The following is a 21,454-nucleotide window of genomic DNA, read 5'->3' on the forward strand; positions in this document are numbered from 1 at the left end:
GGTTTTAAGGGTTTTTAATGGTTGGGTGGGTGGCAGGATCAACAGAAGAAAGATAGTTCTTCACATGTGAAATGCATATGAAATTCCATTTCCGTGACCACAAATAAAGTTTTATTGGAACAAAGCCGCAATCACTGGTTTCTGTACTTTGTATTACAAGGGCAGACAGGAGCGGTCAGAACGGAGACTGTCCAGCCTACAAGGCTGAAAATCATTACTCTCTAACCCTTTACAGGAAAAGCTTAGGCCCTAGTGGATGAGACAGACAATAAATATGTAAACAGACTGATATGCATCTCTGGTAGTGCTGAATACAAAGAAGGAAAGGCAGGATGGAGAGACAGGTGGACAAAACGGTCAACTTGGGCAGCGGGGTCAGGGATGGCCTCTCTGACTGAGTCCTGAATGACCAGGAGCCAGCTGGGTAGAGACCTGAGCAAACAGCACCCTGGCAGAGGGAACACCAAGTGCAAAGGCCCTGAGGCAGGAAGAGAAGGTAGTCAAGGTGGTTTCAACTGCAAGGAGCAGGCATGGCGGCTGGGTGGGAAGTGGCGGGCCCCTTAAGAGGGTCTGCAACTTTTTCCAAGGACAAGAAGAAGCCCTTGGAGGGTCCTGAGCAAAGAAAGATGGTTTTTCAAGTTTCTAAAAGCCCTTCGAGGGAGCCGGAGTGGGAACTGACAGACTAGTTGGGACGCCTTGTCCAGCCCATGAGACGCTCCCCTAACACATCAAAGCCGGGAGTAAACTCAAAACCAAACCCTCCAACCACACGGTCGACTCACGGATCCCTCGGGCCTTGAGGCGGCACAGAGCTTTGTAAGTATGGTAGCTCAGTTCACTGTGCAGACAGCACCTGCAGCTGGCACAGTGAGAGCCCCGAAACCACAGCACCACCCTCAGGAAGAGGGGGGACAGCAGGACTCACCTCAGAGCTGACCTGAGGAAAACGGTCAAAGCCAACAGACAGGTAGGGTCACCAGCTCTAAAGCTGCCCCCCCCACACACTTCCAGATCCCACGAGAGGGTGGAAGCCTGGGTGGGGGCCCTGTGGGGGCCAGGAGACTCCCACTTCACACCTGGCCCGCCCCCGCTGGGTGCATCTGCAGCGGAGCTCCTCCCCTCCAGGGGGCGAGTCGGCAGTGTGGGCGGGACATACTCTGCAAACAGGAGCGCCTCCTTTTGGGGAAGGGGGCAGGGAAGAAACAGACAAAGGGACTCAGAACTTGAGGTTGATCAGGGTCAGGGTTAAATATTTTATATATATCAAGCTGCTGTGAGGTTAAAGATTAACTGAGAGGGGGTCTCTTGGGGAGCAACTGCGCCCCCTAGAGGGCACTGGCCCATGTCCGGGGACATCCGCAGTTGTCGCAAGTGGGAGGGAGTACTCCTATCACCGGAATGGGGGCCGGCATGCTGCTCAATACCCCAGTGTCCGGGACAGCACCCCTTCCACCAGAGAACCCAGCCCTGAACGTGGGCAGGGCAAAGCAGAGAGGGACCTAAGGGCAGTAAGAAACTAGCGCTGGATTCACAGCACCCTGGTGCCCTGTGAAGCCCTTCCCTGACTCTCCTCCCCTTTGATCCCTGGCATGGGCTCTTATTATACCCATTTTATAGATGAGGAAAGCCAGGCCCAGAATCATGAAGGGACCTGCCCCAGAGGAGGGCGCTGAACCCAGGTCTTTTAGACTCTGGGCAATGGAGATCAGGGCAGAAATCCAGGAACACAAAAGAGAACACAAGTCAGGGGGGAGTCCAGGGTCAAGCCCTCTGCTGGGTCAGAGCTCTGGTGGTAAGGCCCCGCTGAGCCTGGGAGCAGGTCTCTGGAACGCAGCCAGGAACCCCAGGGGGAGATGCAAGGGGTGGGGGTACCTCACAGTCCTGCAGTCTGCCCCTGCCCACAGTTTGTTTTCCACCCCACCCACCATCCCTGACCAGATTTGGGAAGGTTGGGTGACCACAAGGTCTCACAACTCTGAACCTGCCACCCCACACACACTTCCAGATCCCCAGAAGAGAGTCACCCAGAAATGGTCGTTCAACCATATCTCAGTCCTCACCCCTCTCATCCTGTCCTGCCCACTCCCTGAGCGGGCGGGGTGGGGGTGGGGGGGCGGTGGGCAGTATGCCCACACCTCCGCATATTCTCCCGCCAGACCCAGCAACCCCTGAAGTTAAGGACCCAAGCAACCTGCCCCAGAGCTCAAAACACAACGTGCCCAGGCCAGGTGAGTGTCAGATGGAACCAAGGAACAGATGGGTTCCCTGGAGCTGAGGTTCTGATGGGTCAGGAAGAGGCGGGGCACAGGAGGGCAGGGGCAAAAAAATGCATAGGAGGCGGGAAATTCGAGGTCAACTACAGCAGAGAGGCTAGCCTGGGAAAGAGGGGCATGGAGGGCCCCCAGCATCACCCCAGAGGAACTGGGGACTAGTCTCCACCAGGAGACAGAAAAGTACAACAAAGGCAGGGCGGGGTCCAGAATGACCGATTAGCCTGTACCTTTAAGCTCTTAACACCTCCTTAGCAGCCCCACTCCCCAGAGAGGGAAGAATTAGAAAAGGTGAGAAAACCAATTGTTAGTAAGACCTGTATACCCATCATCTCAGTAGCTACACGCACACTCGCTCGCACACACACGCACACACGCACACGCAGCGCGTGACACAGTACCTGCTTGAATCGCTCGCTGCAAAACCTGGGAGCATTTCTCCAACTGCACCTCCGCTCCCCTCGGGGTGACTTCCCCTCAGTGACCTCCCCCCGGAGCGGGGCAGTCTGACCGTGGAGGTGCCCCCTACACCAGAGAGGAGCGCCAACGTTTGCCAAGCGTCCAATCAGAGACACGGAAAGAGGGCCGGCGAGTTTCAGAACCCCTCCCCTCAGATCATCGCAAGTTGACTCCAGACTCTTAACACTTCATCCTTTCGGGGTTCCAAAGAGCAAACTGCGGGACGAAAAGAGGCTGCCCGCTGCTTCTGCAAGGGTGGTGAGGAAAGGCTGACCCGGGAGTTGACAAATCCTCCCGGTGCCTCATAAGGAAGCTATTATTTCAGAATTAGGGGAGCCATCAGCTCTTGCAAGGCAGCGAGCAAAGCCCAGAGGACTCAAGTAATGAGCCCCTCTTAGGGCTTTCCTCCAGCCTGGGGACATTTGGAGAAATGGCTGCGGAGGGCTGGGGAGAGTAACCTCCGACCCTAAGACAGTGCTGGCACCCAGTGGGACCCGAAGGAGCTTCTGAATCGATGCCGGGGACAGAAACACATGAAAAAGGACACACACTAAGTATTTACAGGATCGTTCGGCTCCACTTAACAGAACCTTCTCACTAGTTTCATAACTGGGGAAACAGTTCCCAGGTACACCTGAATTATTAAAACAAGAAATCCTCCCCGGACCAAACAGATGGGACACGCCAGAGCGCAGTCCACGTCTCCCCCGCCCCCGGGGAAAGAAAAATCCTTGGTAGAACCTTCCACCTTGGCCCCCGTGGACCTGCACACCATTCTGCCTGGTGTCATCGCGCCCACTGGGTGGAGACCCAGGCCCTGGAAGATCTGGGGCAGGTCCCTTTGGGCAGGAATCCGTCCCCCAGCTCCCACGGGGCGGCAAAGGGAAGCCCAGGGGGTCCCCGTGGGAGCGACTCCAGGATTCACCACTACAGAGAGGGGGGCTTTGAGATGGCGATCGGGCAGAGATGTGTAGGCCCTGGGGAAACGCGTCTGCAAACTGTTCTGTGCATAGCAAGTGGATACATTTTTTAAAATGAGAAATCCAGACTGCATGCTTATTTTAGGGGAGGCTCAGGGAAATGGGGTGCGAGTTTGGAAGCCGCGATGGCACCGCGGACTGACTCGGGCAGTATGGTGAGATGCAGTGATGGACATTTCGGGGGACACCACTGGGAAGCGCCCCGTTTACCCCACCGGTTCCCAAAGGGCCGGAAATGCAGGCGGGTTGATCCCAGGGCCTGGGATCTCTCTCTCTTTATTATTATTTTTTTAATTATTAGGATTCTTGTGAATAATGGAAGAGGAGGGGCCCGCCAAGCAGGGCCAGCCGGGCCGGGCCACCCACGCTGTCATCTTTTGTGCGGGGCCGGCGGGGACGCCCCGGCCCAGCCCCCGCACGCCCCCGACCCAGGGAGGGCGCCCCCGCCTCCCGCCCCTGGCCCCGCCATTGTCCAGCCGCACCGCCCCCGCCCGAGGCCGGGCGGGCGCCCAGGGCCGGGCGGTTAACGCCCCCAACCGCCTCACGGGCCCGGACAAAGCGCGGCGGCCGCGGCCCGAGCAGGCCGCACCCGAGGCCTGGGCCTCGAGTCCCGGGCGCCCGCCCGCTCGCCCGCCCGCCCGCAGCCCCGGGCGCAGCGCGGGGGCGGCGGCAGCGTTGGGGCCCGCGCTCGGACGCGGCGGCCGCCTCCCCGCGGGCTCACCTGAGGCGGCGCGCGCGGCTCGGTCCGGAGCAGCGGCGCGCGATCCCCCGCCCTCGGCGTCGCACCCCCAGGCCCTACTCGGGCCGGGCCCCGCTCGGTCGCTGGCGGCCGAGCCCTCCGCGAGCGCCCCGGGCGGGGCTTATAAGGCCGCGCGCCAGCCCCGCCCCGGCTACCATTGGCCCCCGAGCCCACGCCCGCGCGCCTATTGGCTATCGCTGACAGCTCCGCCCCTCCCCTCCACCGGGCCCATCAACACTGCACGGCCCGCCCCCCGCGCGTCTCGATTGGGCGGGCGCAGCCACCGGCCTCGCCTCACCATTGGTCGGCCGTTAGGGACACGCCGGCGCCTACCCACGTGCCCGGTGACCGGCTCGGTTCTCATAGCAGGCTGCGCACGCCAGCTAACAGGCTGCGACCAACCCGACGGCGCTAGGCCTCGGATTGACAAGGGCGTCTCAGGGACCGCCCAACGACCGCAAGGGGGCAAGAGAATATTGGCTTATAGGATCAGCCCCAGGCGCGGACTGGCAGGGGCGGTTGCCAATCACGGCCCGAATCCCGCCCCGGTTATCAGGCTGCTGCTGAGTACGTGAGACTCAGCACAGCATCAGCACCGCGCCTGAGAACTTCGGAGAGGGGGTTCGAGACCCAGAGCCGGAAACTGGGCTCAGCGTTTTCCAGTTCGCACAGTCAGGAGGTAGCAAAGATAACTCCAACGCAACTCATTTTGCAAAGGAGGAGCACTGAGAACGGGAGAAGTAAAAGTCAAACAGCAAGCGCCTCTGCCTCCATTTCTCCTTTCTCCCCCACCACCCAAAAATTCCAAGTTCATTTCTGTCACAATCCACAAAACTTTGCAAAGGCTTTCGGATAAAGCTAGGTGACCTTCCGCGAGATCCCTAAAACGTAAGAGAGGCGAGGAGTTTGGCGCCTCCTGACTTAAGTTCAAAGCTCAGCTGGACCCACAAGCCTCACGGTGGTCGGCCCCCAGCGAAGTAACCTCGTTGGGCCTCGTTTCCCCTGTGAAATAGATCTAAGAATGATAGAATCCCTCACCGTGTGCCCCTCTCCTGGAAAGTTTAAGTCAGGTGACGGGAGGCAAGTAAATCGTTTGATTGACTTAGCAAAGTGAGCATGTAATTAAGGTTTGCACGATCATCATCATCATGGTTATTAATTGCATGCCAGCCAGTAGCTGACCACGCCCCTTTTTAGCTGGCCGAGTATAAAACGTACAACTGGACGTTTACTAATAACGTGACTAGGGCAGTTACGCTCTATTTCTGGAGGTCCTGGACTCTGAAAAGAGCTGCAGAATTTGGAAAGGATGCTGCTGCATTTCTATACTCATTTGTTTCCAGTGTTGTGCTCTAAATATCCACCTGTAGATTAGATAAATAAGTAATTTTGGAATACTTTTAACTATGTAGCCATTAAAAAGGGCTAGATTTATATGTACGGGTCAAGGAATGACTCCCCCCTACACCCCTGTGGACAGCCGCCGGATGGTGCAGAACTTAATACCTTATGGAAAGGAACGCAAGGCAACTCATGGCTGTGTGGTTTCTAAGGGCCACCTGCCTGTGGTCCCGCGCAGAAAAAGGCCATCCCCAAACTGAGAAAAGTAAATCTTCAGGAGAGGAGGAATCCAGGTTGGTTAAAAAAGGGTAGCTGGTGAGGAGGTTAATCTGCTCTAGGGTGTTTTGTAGCCTCATGGGGGCTATATTCAAATATTCCCTTGTGCAGTTAAAATTTAACTTAAAAAACAGGAAATAGTAACTGCTCCCGAGGAACTCCCTAACCCGTGGGAAAGACAGAAATATAACCTGGTAGCCTTAATAGGGCCTCAAAAATGCAATCCTAAAGGGATTCTCCCCCTCCCACCTGAAGTCTTTTTTTTTTTTTCTGCTTAGTTTTTTACCCCATATGACAGTGAATTCCAGGTGTTTGGATGTCACAGACTCTGATTTTTTTTATATCAGGCTACCTAAATAGGTCATCAGCTTTCCAATTTTGCTTAGGGTGACTTAAATTTTTTCTCAAGTTCCTTTTTTAAAAACAATTCTAGTGTAGTTGACTTACAATACTATGTTAATTTCTGGTGTACAGCAAAGGGATTCAGTTTTTATACATATTTATCCCTTCCTCCACCACCTTTCCCCTTTGGTAACCATAAGTTTGTTTTCTAAATCTGAGTCTATTTCTGTTTTGTAAATGACTTCATTTGTATCACATTTTAGATTTCACATGTAAGTGATATCATGTTGTTTGCCTTTGTCTGAGAATGAGAATCTTAGTATGAGAATCTTACTTAGTATGAGAATCTCTAGGTCCATCCATGTTGCTGCAAATAGCATGATTTGGTTCTTTTTTATGACTAAGTAATATTCTATTACGGTCTTCCCGGATGGTTCAGTGGTAAACAATCTGCCTGCCAATGCAGGAGACTCAGGTTTGATCCCTGGGTTGGGAAGATCACCTAGAGAAGGGAATCACTACCCACTGTAGTACTCTTAACTGGAGAATCTCATGAACAGAGGAGCCTGGCAGGGTACAGTCTATGGTGCCACAAGAGTTGGACACGACTGAGTGACTAAACAACAATATCCCATTGTATGTGTGTAGCACGTCTTCTTTATCCATTCCTCTGATGATGGACATTTAGGTTGCTTCCATGCCCAGGCTATTGTAAATAGTGCTTCTGTGAACACTGGGGTGCACATATCTTTTCAAATTAGAGTTTTGTGCAGATATATGTGTAGGAGTGAGACTGCTGGATCATATGGCAACTCTATTTTTAGGTTTTTAAGGAACCTCCATACTGTTCTCCATAGTGGCTGCACCAATTCACAAATTTACATTCCATCAACATCGTAGGCGGCTTCTTAAGGGAACTTTTTAAAATGCCATTTATGTGTCAAAAAAAAAACACAATTGTAGGATCTACACAGGAAGTATATTTGAGAGTTCACCATAGTCTTTTCAACTTTTCTACATTTGAAAGTTTTCATAACAAAATGTAAGAAAAAGAAAAAAGCTATAATCACTGTCCTTTAAGTACAAGTGTCCTTTGCCAAGCAAGAAGGACACAGTCTGAGAATTTTCAAATGGATGTTAACTTGGCAACAATTCGTGAATCATATTCAAGTCTTTGCAGACAAGTGCGGATCCCACCAAAGGCTGGGTCTGGGAATCACTGGTATGTGTCCCTAAGAAAGACCAGGAGGTCCTCCAAGTACCAGCCTTCAGATGACCCAAGGCCAGTTCGTTTCTGTTTTCCACCTTCCTCTGCTTTCCCCAAACTCCCCTCCAGCTTCTGCTTATGGGCTTGTTTGATACATAATAGAGATGGATGGAAAAATAGATCCTCTAATTTTTTTTTTTTTTTTGGCTGCACCACAGGGCTTGCAAAATCTTAGCTCCCTGACCAGGGATTGAACTTGGGCCCTCCGCACTGGGAGTTTGCAGTCTTTTTTTTTTTTAAGATGTATTTACTTTTGGTTTTGCTGGATCTGCAATACTGCACGTGGACTTTCTAGTTGTCACGAGCAGGGGGCTACTCTCTAGCTGTGGCTGGAGGACTCTAGAGTACAGGCTTAGTTGCTCTGAGACATGTGGGATCTTCCTGGACCAGGAATCAAGGTCCCCTGCATTGGCAGGCAAATTCCTTACCTCTGAACCATTAGTGAAGCCTGTGAGTTCAGAGTATTAGCCACTGAACCATCAGGGGTGTCCCTAGATCCTCCTATGTCTTTAAAATATAAATTTTTATAAATACACTTGGTGGTGGGGTTGAGGCGGGGTGCGGCCCTCCCTGGTGGTGTAGTGGCTGACTGCGGACTCCCAATGCAGGAAGCCTGGGTTAGATCCCTGGTCAGGGAACTAGAGACTCCGTATGCCACAACTAAGACCTGGTGCAGCCAAATAAGTAAAAGTAAACATTAAAAGAATAATAAATTTAAAAATAAAACTTTTTTTAAAAAAAGAAATACATTTGAGGGGTAGACCCCTGGCAGTCCAGTGGTTAGGATTCAGTACCTTCATTGCCCAGGTTCAATCCCTGGTTGGGAAACTAAGATCTTACAAGCCACATAGTGTGGCCAAAATTTTTAAAAATAAAAAAAAATTTTAATGTTTAATTTTTAATGAAAAATACATTTGGGGTTGAAATTCTAACATTCCATTTCACACCAAGCATGTGTCACTAGATGACATCCTACATCCTACATCATCCTACATCTTCATGTAGGATACGTCTTTTTTGAGCAGATATGCAAATAATGCAAACACCAGACCACACATGGCTCATGTGGTTGTTTAGGTGCTGGATAAAGTGGCTACCCCATCAACAGGCACAAGAAAGTACATACACCACTGTCCTAATGTTGCTCTTTAAATTTGTATATAAAACAAAGACATAGAGAAACATCTATAAACCCTATAAAATCTATGTACCCTGGCTTTGCCATGTCCTCAGATAAGTCACTTAACCTGCCTGTCTATGCCTCAGATGTTCTGAGGTTGAATGTTGCCATAACAACACATATGTACAAATGAAGTCTAAAAATATTAACCCTCTGGGGGGCAAGATCATATAATTTGGCTTTTTCTTCATCTTCAATTTACTAATGTTCTAAAGGATTATTGTTGTTCAGTCACTTAGTCATGTCTGACTCTTTGTGACCCCATGGATTGCAGGTTTCCACGTCCTTCACCATCTCCAGGAGTTTGCTTAAACTCATGTCCATTGAGTCAGTGATGCCATCCAACCATCTCATCCTCCATTGGCCCCTTCTCCTCCTGCCTTTCCCAGCATCAGGGTCTTTTCCAATGAGTCAACTCTTCACATCAGGTGGCCCAAGTATTGGAGTTTCAACTTCAACATCAGTACTTCCAATTAATATTCAGGGTTGATTTCAAGATGGACTGGTTTGATCTCCCTGCAGTCCAAGGGACTCTCAAGAGTCTTCTCCAACACCACAGCTCAAAGGCATCAATTCTTTGGCGCTCAGCCTTTTTCAAGGGTTATTAATTTTATAGCAAGGAGTGGAGGGAGAAAAGATTTACATTAAAAAAATAAAAAAGCAACCACGTAAATTTTAAAAGGTGGTCCAACCTCAAACTGGAATATTACTCAGACATGAAGAGTGAAGCCCTGACACTTGCTACAGTGTGGATGGGCCTTGAGAACACGATGCTCAGTGAGATGCCAGACACAAAAAACTGTGTCTTATGAATTTAATTACATGAAATATCAATAACAGGCAAATTGGCAGACAAAAAGTGGGTTGATGGTTGCCAGGGGCTGGGGTAGGGGTGGGAATCTAACAGGGACTGGGTATCTTTGGGGGAAATGAAATTCTGAAACTAGATAGAGATGATTACACAACTGTGCAAATATACTAAAACCCACTGTATACTTTAAGTGGGTGTTATGTCATGGGCAATATATCTCAATAAAACTGCTATAAAATTAAAACTACCAAGTCAACCAGGAACTCAATACACCTAATATTGGAATTATTTTCTGCAGAGCAGTTCACATACACTTTGCCGGGGTTTGCTCATTTTTTAGGCATTTTAAAATAATATTTTTTATATTTATTTGGCTACCTTGGGTCTCAGTTGCAGCACATGGGGTCCAGCTTCCTTGCACTGGGAGCACAAAGCCTGAGCCACTGGTTGACCAGCGAAGTCCACTTAGCCACTGGTTGACCAGCGAAGTCCATGGGGTTTGCTCACTTCTAATGACAGCTTCCTTAACTTTTGAGAAACAAAAAATATTCTACAATCTTGACAACGTACGTACCTCAGTGTGTCCTGCTCCGGTGTGTGGCCCCTCTGCAGACACCTAAGCCCACCTGGGGACATTATTTCTTGGTTCCTCATAAGAGGGCCTCTTTTTTATTTCATGTTCACACTTTGACTTGAGATATAACTCACATGCCACACAATTCAAAGGATTTTAATGCATTCACAGGTATTGCCATCATCACCAAATTTAGGACATTTTTATCACCTGCAAAAGAACCCTGCACCCTTTAGTTCCCCACCTCCTCCATCCCTCGCCAGGTCCTGTCATCACTACATGAATCTGCCTTCTGTCTCTATGGATCCCTGTTTGGCATTTCATATGAATGAGAAAATATATCTTTTGTAACTAGATCACCTGGAGAAGGAGATGGCAACTGACTCCAGTATTCTTGCCCGGAGACATTCCGGGACAGAAGAGCCTGGGGGACTATAGTCGATAGGGTCACAAAGAGTTGGACACTGCTGAGAACCACTAGCACTACTTTTACTTAGCATGATGTTTTCAAGGACACACTTGAGGGTCCCGAAGAGGCAGAGCTTTATTATTTCTTACATCCACCCACAGCACTATAGAACCATCAGTACAAGGTGCCAGTGGTAGGTTGGCATCTGTAGAACTCGCCAGTTAACTTCCCTGGAACTGTTCAACTTGCCTCATTGTTGGGGAATTCCCAGTGGTTAGGATTCCATCCTTCTATTGCAGGGGGCATGGATTCAATCCCTGGTGGGGGAACTAAGATTCTGCAAGCCAAGCCACGAAGGCACAGCCAAAAACAGGAGCAAATCTGCAAAATGTGCCTCATCCTTGGACCCTTGACTCCCACTGGAAATAGCATTTCAGTCCATCTGTCTCGATACCCCACGTGCACCCATCCCCCTAGGCCTGCAGAGGGTCCCACAGGGTAAAGCAGTTCCCTAGACGATGGTCCAGGCTGCTGACGCCCACTTAAGGCAGGGCCAGTCTCCTCATGGGGGTTCCATGACAGCCTGTTTCTTCAAGTGTAAATGGGGACAGTGCCACCCCCCTTAGAGACACTAAGTGACCTCTGGTTCCAAGCTGGAAGGCCCAGTTTGGCCCCTCTGGACCACTACCCATCACTTGGATCTTCTGGGCCTCAGTTTTCTCACCTGCAAAGTGGAAATGATGCTACTTGTCTAGCATCCTGGGTATTTCTAGATAGAGAAAACATGTTACAAGTTACAGAAGTGCCTAGTAGGCTACAGGGCAATTTGCATACAAAAAAACACAACCAAACGCATCTGTAAAAGGCATTTATTCTGAGAATCTAAAACCTGGACAGAGAATATTGAACTTTGTAAAAAAAAAAAAAAAAAAAAGCCTACACAGGATTTCGGTGTTTATTCCTAATACATTAAACCACCTAATAATGAAGTAAAAAAGAGAAACTTTTAAAACAGTATTGCTCCAGTTTGTCTGCAGTTATGTGACTTAAAAATATCCCTGTTCTGTTGAGGTATAAGCTGCAAACTTTGGTAAAGTTAGAAATATTAACGAATCATTCCCCAAATACAAAACTCCCCCCTGACAAAAAAAAAAAGAAAAACACAACCAAACCCTACAGTTATTAGCTTCCTTGGTACATATACAGTAACTACAAAAAAAAAAAAAATTTCATTTGGAAAAAGGTGTTTATTCATTTTAAAAGGTTTCCCTCTTGTAATTTCCAATTGGTGAGTTGAAAATTCAATTTTGAGGATCCACAAAACCCTGATCGTCCCACCCGCTCACCTGGGATCCCCAGGGAGGCACTGGAGGACCCCAGTTTGAGAATCCGGTTGGCATTGTCAATAATTCAGTGCTGAGAAAGAGCCTCGGGTTGAAAAGGAGGGAGGGACCAAAGGCACTTGAATGTGGCCCCGGGCGTGGCTTCCGTGGCGTCAGGTCGGGACGGCGCTGGGCCCCATGGAGGGGAGGGTCCGGCGGAGGTAGCTTCGGTGTGGCCCCAGGTTTCTGCTCGGGTAGCCGGTGGCCTGTGTGCAGTGGGGACGCAGAGGCAGCCCAGTGGGGGATGGCTTGAAGGTAAGGGTTTCAACTGGCCCCAGTGGGACTTCTCCGCTTTTCCTTGGAACAGTTTCCTGCTGGTGATGCGGGGCCAACACCTGGGTGTGCTGACACCCAGGACCACAGCCTTGCTGGGTCTTAGGCGATGGAACTTCACCTCTGGGGGCCCGACCCACCAAACTTGAAAAGATTGTTCTAGGCAGCCCGGTGCCTTCTTGCGAGTCGGTGGCGGGGATGGCTGAGAACTCAACCCTGGGAACTTAAGCAGCCTTCACACCAACTCATTTCTAATCCCATCCTCAGAAGAAAAACCAGTTTTTGAAAAACTTTCTTGTTTTGGGTTTTTTTTTTTTTTTGCTGATAAAATTGCAGGCTTTTTGTTAAAAACCAAAATAAAAACACTGAGAAGTCCAACTTTGTTCCTTCCTTTGAGCCATAATACAAATTCCTGAAAAATTCATAGATTAAAAAAAAAAAAGGGAAGACGAGGCAGTTTTAGGGAGCGGAGGAAAAAACTACATGTTTAAGTTAAGCCCACTAAAAACGAAATGGGGGCCACGGACCCCTCTGATAACGTTTTTTAAAAAAAAAAAAAAAACTTGGCGAGAAGTGCTTGAGGATCACCGCCCGCTGCCATAGCCGGGGAAGAGCTGGCTGAGGACGGCCTGCAGCGGCTGGTTCACGGTCATGGCGTAGCTCCGGCCCAGGTCATAGCGACAGGCCGGGCAGCTGAACACCTGGGCCTTGAAGGACCTGTCCAGGCAGTCCTGCGGGAGAGGGGGCAGGTGAGAGGTGATCCTGGCCACCCAAGGTCCCCTGGGGCAGCACCAGGCACCCAGAGGCCCCTCCTGACCCTCAGTCTCATTTTCCACTGCTGGCAGCCCATGACTGGCCCGGCTGCCCCAGGCTCATCAAAGACACCAAGGTTGGAACTTCCCAGTGGTCCAGTGGTCAGGACTCTGCACTCTCACTGCCAAGGGCCCATGTTCGATCTCTGGTCAGGGAGCTAAGATCCTACAAGCTGATCGATCAGTGTGGCCAAAAAAAAAAAGAGACTCCCAGGTCATCCTGGCTGCCAGGCTCCTGCACCGGGAGGTCACACCACCTGGCAGGTCTCCCCAGCTCTCTCAGCACCGGTGCTGGAGTCTCCTGCTCAGAGGACCCTTCTCCAAGGCGCCCTGGAACGTCAGAACGGCCCCCCTCACCACACCCTGTCTGCTTCCGAAGCACCTTTCTCCTTCTACAGCTGTCTAACAGACTGATGTGCTTGCGTGTTAACGGAGCAGACGCTCCCCACGATTAGGGGCCGTGTCTCCCTGATGTTCCGCACACCAAGCATAGGACCCAGCATAGAGCAGAGGCTCAATAAAGATGTGTCGGTGAGAAGGCAGGAGGAAAGGGGAGAAGGATGGAGTTTGGATTCTGAGCCAGACTTCTGGGTTCGAACCCAGTCGTCAACCAAACAACGCGGAGGGTGGTGTGGGGAGGAAGAGTCAAGTGTGGAGACCGAGCTGCAAGCCTGAGGGGCCCTGGACAGCTGACCTCCCCATGAGAGGAACAGGCCGGAGATGATGCCCACAGGGGCATAGACACCTGCACAGGTATGCACACCTGAAGGATGGCACCAGGCGGCTGGGTGAAAACAGGTGAAAATCTGCTGCCGCTGGAGGAGGGCAGTGGCTTTTGTATTAAAAAATACAAAAAATACAGTGGCTCCTGTATTTAAAAATCCCTGCGTTCTTTTCCAGTATAAAGTCTATAGCTGATGGCAGACACAAGAGACAGTAACTTTGTGCTCAATGCACTGACTCAGGTTCAAAATCAGGTGCTGGACTGCTGCGAGCTTCACAGTGGCCAAGAGGTGGAAACACCTAGAGCTCACACACAGATGATGGATCAACACAACGTTGTCCATCTGCATGTTGCAGTGTGACTCAGCCTTCACAAGGAAGGAGATTCTCACCCACGAGACAACACGGGTGAGCCCTGAACCTGACACTCCAGGAGAGAAGCCAGACCCAGAAGGACATACACTGTGTGATGCCACTCACAGGAGTTCCCTGGAGAAGTATAGATCCACAGAAACAATAAGTATCAGTCGAGAGTGGGGCCAGGGGCTGGGAGTCAGTGTTTAACAGGGACAGGGTTTCAGTTTGAGAAGATGGGAAAGATCTGGTTATGGGGCTTTTTAAAGTCACACAGCCAGAAAGGAGAGAGTTGGAGGTCAAACCCAGGCAACTGATCCCAAAGATGTGCTCTCTATGCCACCCTGCCAAGCCTCTGAACCCCCTTGGGCCCCATGTGGCCTGGGGCACCAGGGGGTATCTTTCCCAGTCTCCATCAGGCCACATAGCACATGAGCACTGTCCAAGTGCTCCACATTCTCAGGGTCCCTCCCCTGGTCTGACAACTGACCCAATGCCCTGGACGCAGCTCAGCGACCCAGAGTGAGCAGGTGCCAGGGACAGTTCCTTCTGAGCTGCCTGCCTGCACTGCCCATAGGTTCCTACAGACTGACTCCGGCCAGAAGGCACGCCAAAGATGCCGTACATGCAGCCCAGTACTTCCCAACTCGGGGGACACCTGGGACCAAGTAGGTGGGCCAGGGATGCTGCTCAGCTCCCAGGACACCCCCACAATAGAGGACAATCCAGCCCCAAAGTGGGGAGAGACCCTGGTCCAGGACCCATCTCAGCCTCTCCCAATCTCTCTTTCAAAAGCATCAGATTGGAGACTGCTTCCCTCCTAAAACTGACCACTGGCTGGAGGCTCCAGCCCCACTCACTAGCCCTCATTCCCCACAGGCCCTGGCTACTCCCATGAGCCTGCCTGATCCTGTCTACCAGGGATGCTGCCCCGAGGCCCCTCTCAGGGGGCAGGTTAGTGCCACCTCATCCTCCAGGCGGCTTTCCTCCCAGCTCCTCTAGGTGATAAGTGCCTCACACCTCTCCAGCCCTGCCTGAGGCCCACTTAAATCATTAGTATGACCAGACAGCAGAGCAGGACAATAGCCCATCCTCTCCCACCCAGGCAGTAAGATGCTGGAGAAGACCAGTGTGTGACCCCCAAGGAAAGCAGGCATGCACCGGCCTGTTGAGGGCACAGCAGAGGGCCAGTGTGGCTGGAGGCTCAGGGCGGTGGCAGGGCAATGGGCACCTGTGATGAAGGCTGGTGGGGGAGGGGAAAGCAACTGTAACCCAGGCAGCCTGGGAAACAGACCCTGAGGCCCCTGGAAGGGCAAGGGGCAGGAGGTACGAGTGAAGCCAACAAGCACAGGGTGGCGGCAGGGGTCAGAGTACCCGCCGGCCCCCGCGGCCACCCCCTCACCTTGCACACGTTGTGCTGGCACACGGTCGTGATCGGGCGGAACACCAGCTCCTGGCAGCAAATGCACTGGAACGTCTCCTCCACTTTGCTCAGGAATTTCTGAAAGCGGAAGAGCAGGTGTGTGAGTCCAGCAGAGGCTCGGCTCCCCAGAATGAAGGAGCACAACAGGTCTCCAGATGCCCTGCTCGGCCCTCGCCCCCGGGTCCTGAATCTCATCCTCCTGCCCCTGCCCTGGGAGGACAGGAGTCACTGTGACCCTGTCTGAGGACCAGAAGACAGAGGGCCTGGAGCTGGGCGGAGCGCATGCAGACTCTTGAGGTCAGGGCCAGGTTCTGTCAGTGCTTGCCTTGGAGCAGAGCCCAGCCCTGCGACACGCAGCGCCACCTGCCCGCCGCTCAGACACCCAGGTCCAGCAGGGTGCAAAATGGAGAAACACCTGCTTTCTTGGAGCCTGGGGCCCAGCGGGGAAGACTGAAGACAGGCAGGTGGAAGACAGAAACGCAGCAGTGCTGGGGGACAGCAGGGAGCAAGGAGCGGCTGCCCCGGAAGGACAGGGCAGGGGGTGGACCGAGAGCCCACCACGGAGAAGCTGATCTGTCAACAGTGACCTGAAGGACTGAACCTCAGCCTCCTGAGACCTCATGTCTGAATCCTGGGACCTGCGGACCTGTCACCCACCACACACAGCAGAGGGGACTTGGCAAGAGGGATTAAGGCTCCTGAGATGGGGATGACCCCGGGTTCCTAGTGTCATCACAGGGTCCTTTTAAGAAGAAAGAGGAGGGTCAGAGGCAGAGACAAAAGATGCTGAGCTGCTGGCTTGAGGATGGAGGGAGGGGCCACGAACCAGGGATGCGGTGCCTCTAGAAGCTGGAAGAGTCAGGAGTCGAAACTCCCCAGGAGCCTCCAGAGGGACCAGACTTGCCCAGGCCTGGGTTTTACCCCTGAAGACTTACTTGTTAGGGCAGCCACAGTGATTTCACACAGGAGAGAGGCTGAGCCAGGAAGGCTGGGGGGAAGGGACTCTGGGCAGAGAAACCCACGAGAAGGCTGTGAGACAGGATGGCAGGGAGGAAGACAACAGAAGCAGAAGGTGTCAGCAGTGACAGGCAGCTGGCCCAGGGCTTAGCGGGGTTTGGGTTTGGTCCTGACTGTGAGCCAAGCAGAGGTGGTCCCCACCAGGCAAGGACAGAGGACGCCAAGGCCAAGACACTCGCCTGCAGTGACCCATCAATGTCACTCTACCCACTAAGGCAGGAGGATCAAACAAACAAAAAAAATTGACCTGGTTTGGTGGTTTCTGGGAAATTTGAAGACAGAATGACCCTAGGAACCAGCAATCCCACTTCGAGGTTTATACCCAACAGAACTAAAGGCAGGGTCCCAGAGTCACCTACCCACCCATGTTTACAGCAGCCCCTTCACAACAGCCAAAGCTGGAAGCAACTCAAGTGTCCAATGAGACAATGGGTAAGCAAATTCCATTCATGTGGTGGAATATTACTCGGCCATAGAAGGAAGGAGGTTCCAACACAGATGGACCTTGAGAGCGTGATGCTCAGAGAGAAGCCAGACCCAGAAGGGCACACACTGTCTGATCCCACTCACAGGAGGGACCTGGAGGAGTCAGATCCACAGACAATAAGTAGATGGTGGGGCCAGGGGCTGGGGGAGAGGATGGGGAGTCAGTGTTTCACAGGGACAGATTCAGTTTAGGGAGATGAGACGTCCTGGAGATGATTGTGGCAATAGTTATACCACAATGTGAATGTGCTCAATGCCACTGAGCTGCGCAGTGCAAAGAGTGAAGATGGTCAATTTCACACCATCTCCTCCTTATGACAGTGAAAAGGAAACGGCCCCGGCCAGGCAGGAGAGCTCACCGGCCCGTCCTTGAGCGACTTCAGGATCTCGGTCCACAGCTTCATGTTGCTCTTGTCCTCCTTGATGAGGCTGCTCTGCTGGGTGGTGAGGCTGTAGGGCTCCACCTTGGTCTTCTTGGGTGTCCCTTGCGAGGACCCGTCACCTCCTGGGACAGAGCGGGGGGCGGGGTGAGCATGGAGAGTAGAGGGGGGCCCCACCCCTGGGCGCGAGGGTGGCCGCAGAGACACCCACCGGCCGACTTGCTCTTCCGCTTGCCCTTCCTGGGGGATGTGAAGCCCTCCTCCCCGTCCTCCTCCTCCTTGTCCAGGGCTGCCCGCTTGCTGTTCTCCTTTTCCTTTCTGGCCAGGGCCTCCAGGTAGCCCTCTGGGTACTGCGAGTGGGAGAAGACAGGACTGTCACCCCTCCCTGGTCCGGCCCCAGAGGCAGACTCTGTGTTCACTCAGTCGCAACCCAGACGTCTCCACCGACCCGACTCTGGAGCATTGACTGAGCACAGAGACTCACGGGGGCAAACACACAGACACACAGCCTGTGCCTCAGGGTGGGGGTGGCGGGGGAGGAGGCAGAGTGAGATCCCGCACGTTAGAGGCAGCAAAAAAGACAGTTTTGTGTCGTTGCTGTTGTTTAAGCTGTGAACCCACACAGCATGGGGGATCTTAAATTTCCCAACCATGGACTGAACCCAAGGCCTCAGCAGTGAAAGCCCTGAGCCCTAACCACTGAACTGCTAGGGAATTCCCAAGATAGCCTTTATTAATTTATTTATTCTGCTGCATACCCAGAGGCTTGTGGGATCTTAGTTCCCTGACTAGGGATTAAACTAGGGCCTTCGGCAGTGAGAGCTTGGAATCTTAACCATTGGACCGCCAGGGAACGCCCCCAAGACGGTCTTAATAGTTTTCCATTTGTAAGAGAAGAAGTAGGCAAACTTTTTCCAGCCAGCGGCCAGGCAGTAAGAATTTCAGGCTCTGTGCTGCCAACAGCCCGCCCAACCCCCGTGGGGATGATGGGCATGGCTGGCCCCCAAGATGACCTCATTTACCATACACCAGGCCCAGGCCTTAGCTCTATGACCTTATTCTGATGGGTCCTGCATTCCTCCAAGTCCCAGAAGGCTTTATTAGAACCCCATTTCTTTTTTGTTTCAGTTTGACCTGAGAGTATCTGGGATCTAAGAGGATCCTCTGAGAGGATGTGGGATCTAAGTTCCCTAACCAAGGACTGAACCCGCGCCCCTTGCAGTGGAAGCTCGGAGTCATAACCACTGGATTGCCAGGAAAGCCCCTAGAACCCCATCTCTAAGGCACCTACAATCACGTCCAATTCTCCAATGTTCCATTAACAAAGCTTCAAGCTTTCCTAGTAATGTGAACGTACTGTGAAGACTTAAGTCCTAAATAAAAATCTTCCTCTCACTAAACAGTTCCTGACCCTCGGCTGTCTGCCTCCTCAGTTCCTCCGCTTCTGAATTTCTGAATTCCCTGTGGTATAAACACTGCTTCAAAAGACAACCCTCTGTGCCCCCCCCACCCCACCCCCCGCCCAGGGGGTAGGCGCTATCAGACTCTCAACAGCAATTAAGATTCCTGAAATAGTCCCACCACGACGTATCAGCTGTAAAGCCGCTCACCGTGAGGAACAGAAAACACCATAATTATAGTGCAAAAAGGCAGTGTTCCCCAGGCACTGGGTGAACTCTTGGAAAAGGAAGATTCTGTAGTCATAGAGAAGAGCAATTGGTCCAGGGGCACGATCCACCTTATCTTTACATTTAGACTCCTCTCAATCTCTTATGGGCTTCCCAGGTGGTGCTAGTGGTTAAGAACCCGCCTGCCAACACAGCAGACATAAGAGACCTGGGATCGACTCTGGGTTGTAAGATCCCCTGGAGGAGGGCGTGGCAACCCACTCTAGTATTCTTGCCTGGAGAATCCCATGGACAGACAGGAGCCTGCGGGGATACAGTCCATGGGGCTGCAGAGTCGGACATGACTAAAGTGACTTAGCACACATGCCCTGCCTATTAATATTAATCTATTTAGACCAATTGTGTTGGTTTGTCAGCTTTGGGGTTAGGAAGGGGTGAGGGACAGAGAGGAAGAATAGAGATGGGGACTTCCCTGGTGGTCCAGTGGTTAGGACCCTGCTTCTACTTCAGGGTTCCATACCTGGTCAGGGAACTAAGAGATCCCACATGCCACATGGTGTGGTCAAAAAATAAAAAGAGAGAGAGAGAGAGATGGAAAAGGAGAGGAGAGGAGAAGGTGGAGGTGACTGGCCAAGAGAAGAGATCAGACTCCAGATTGATTTCGGATAAGCGCCTCTAAGACAGCTCTGATAAGGAAGCCCAGCTCTCAGCTCTAACCACAAAAGCAAGGCCTTGGGGCTTCTCCGCTGGCCCAGGGGTTAAGAATTTGCGTGCCAACGCAGGGGACACCAGTTTAATCCCTGGTCCAGGAAGATCCCATGTGCTGCAGAGCAATAGTCCATGCACGACAGCTATTGAGCCTGTGCTCTAGAGTCTGGGAGCCACAACTACTGAAGTCCGAACGCCCGAAAGCCCACGCTTTGCAACAAGAGAAGCCACTGCAGTGAGAAGCTCAGGCATCACAGAGAAGAGCAGCCCCCACTTGCTGCAACTAGAGAAAGCCTGACTACAGCAACGAAGACCCAGCACAGCCAAAAGATAGTAAATAAATCTTTAAGAACATTATTATTTTTTTGTTTAAAAGGCAAAGCCATGTGCACACCTGAGCCACCACCCCCTCAACAGCCTCTGGTTGAAGGACGAGGCGGGGAAAGCCAGGGAGGTACCACCTGTTTGCAACCTGGAAATCATCCAGGATGAGAGAAACCCTGGAGAGTAAGGCCCTGCCAGCCAGACGCTCCCTGCCCGGGCCCCCGGCTGGCTCTGGTCTGGCCGCAACGCACCTGCATGGTCAGCCCCAGCTTCTTGATCCGGTCCTTGCCCTCCTTGGTCCAGGGCCCCGGCTCCACGTCATCTCGACGGAGGAGGAAGCGCCACACCAGGAAGCCAGACTTGCCCTTCTCGGGCCAGTACCTGACAACCTATGGAGGGAGGGGAGCGGGGGTCAGAGGGCATCATGCTAGCACGGGGGCGGGGCGGCGGGTGCAGGCACAGGGACCCCACTCACCTTGTAGATGCCGTCGTACCGGTTGCCCTCGATGGGCGCATACTTGCTGTGCTTGCGGCCCTTGACGTTCCGCACCACACGGACCGGCTTCCCCGATCGCCAGTCCTTGGCCTCGGCCCCTTTGAGGTCGTTGATGGGGGCAAAGCAGTTGAGAGCCAGGGCCCTGTGGGGCAAGGCAGGCCCATGCTCTGGACAGTGTCCCCCTGAGACAGGGGGCAGATCACGTCCCAGGCACCCAATCGAATGAATGTGTGACTTTCTTTTGAAAGAGGGTGCTTGCGGATGGGGTCAAGTTCGGCAGCAGTCAGAAAGGACTAGGGTGGGCCCTGAATTCAGTGACCTTGTAAGGAAAGGGAAACTGAGGGACTTCCCTGGTGGTCCAGTGGTTGGGACGCCGCGCTCTCACTGTTCAGGGAACTAGATCCCACATGCCGTAACTAAGAGCTCACATGCCTCAAATTAAAAACAGACAATAAAACACACATTTCCCATGCCACAACTAAAGACCAAGCACAGCCAAACTGGGGGAAAAAAAATCACAAATGTGGGCCTGTCCCAATGGAGGGCACAGAGGCCTGGGAGCAGGGGGATCAGAGGTCAGCCCAGCTGCCCTCTTTTTAAACAAAGATATTTAGGCAAAGAGTTTTCTGGAAAGCAAGAAATACCAATTTAGATTTCTACTAACAATGGAATGCTAGCCTATGCCTTGCCCTTTCCCAACACTGGAGAATCTGGGCAGCTTTACAGGATAAATAAATAGGAACTCATCATTGCTTCAACGTGTATTTTTTTGCTCACTAAAGATGAATAAATTTTCGTGG

General features: G+C 52.1%; 2 protein-coding genes across 6 annotated transcripts in view; both read right to left on the bottom strand.

Moving 5' to 3' along the window:
• KDM4B (lysine demethylase 4B) overlaps positions 1-4,554 on the bottom strand; it is a 117,850-nt gene extending 113,296 nt beyond the window's left edge. For both annotated transcript variants that reach the window (XM_070464917.1, XM_070464916.1), the window contains exon 1: positions 4,431-4,554. The gene's annotated coding sequence lies outside the window, so the exon portion shown is untranslated. The remainder of the gene's footprint in view (positions 1-4,430) is intronic.
• Positions 4,555-11,875: 7,321 nt separating this feature from the next.
• The window catches only part of UHRF1 (ubiquitin like with PHD and ring finger domains 1), a 35,185-nt gene continuing 25,606 nt past the window's right edge, over positions 11,876-21,454 (bottom strand). For all 4 annotated transcript variants that reach the window (XM_020901151.2, XM_020901149.2, XM_020901150.2 and 1 more), the window contains 6 exons: positions 20,634-20,796; positions 20,410-20,547; positions 17,710-17,848; positions 17,478-17,623; positions 15,595-15,693; positions 11,876-13,034 (listed from right to left, as the gene is read on the bottom strand). In XM_020901151.2, the coding sequence (XP_020756810.1) occupies positions 12,888-13,034; positions 15,595-15,693; positions 17,478-17,623; positions 17,710-17,848; positions 20,410-20,547; positions 20,634-20,796 (832 nt within the window). In that variant the 3' untranslated portion in view covers positions 11,876-12,887. The remainder of the gene's footprint in view (positions 13,035-15,594; positions 15,694-17,477; positions 17,624-17,709; positions 17,849-20,409; positions 20,548-20,633; positions 20,797-21,454) is intronic.

The sequence above is a fragment of the Odocoileus virginianus genome, chromosome 3, assembly GCF_023699985.2.
Source record: "Odocoileus virginianus isolate 20LAN1187 ecotype Illinois chromosome 3, Ovbor_1.2, whole genome shotgun sequence".
NCBI lineage: Eukaryota > Metazoa > Chordata > Mammalia > Artiodactyla > Cervidae > Odocoileus > Odocoileus virginianus.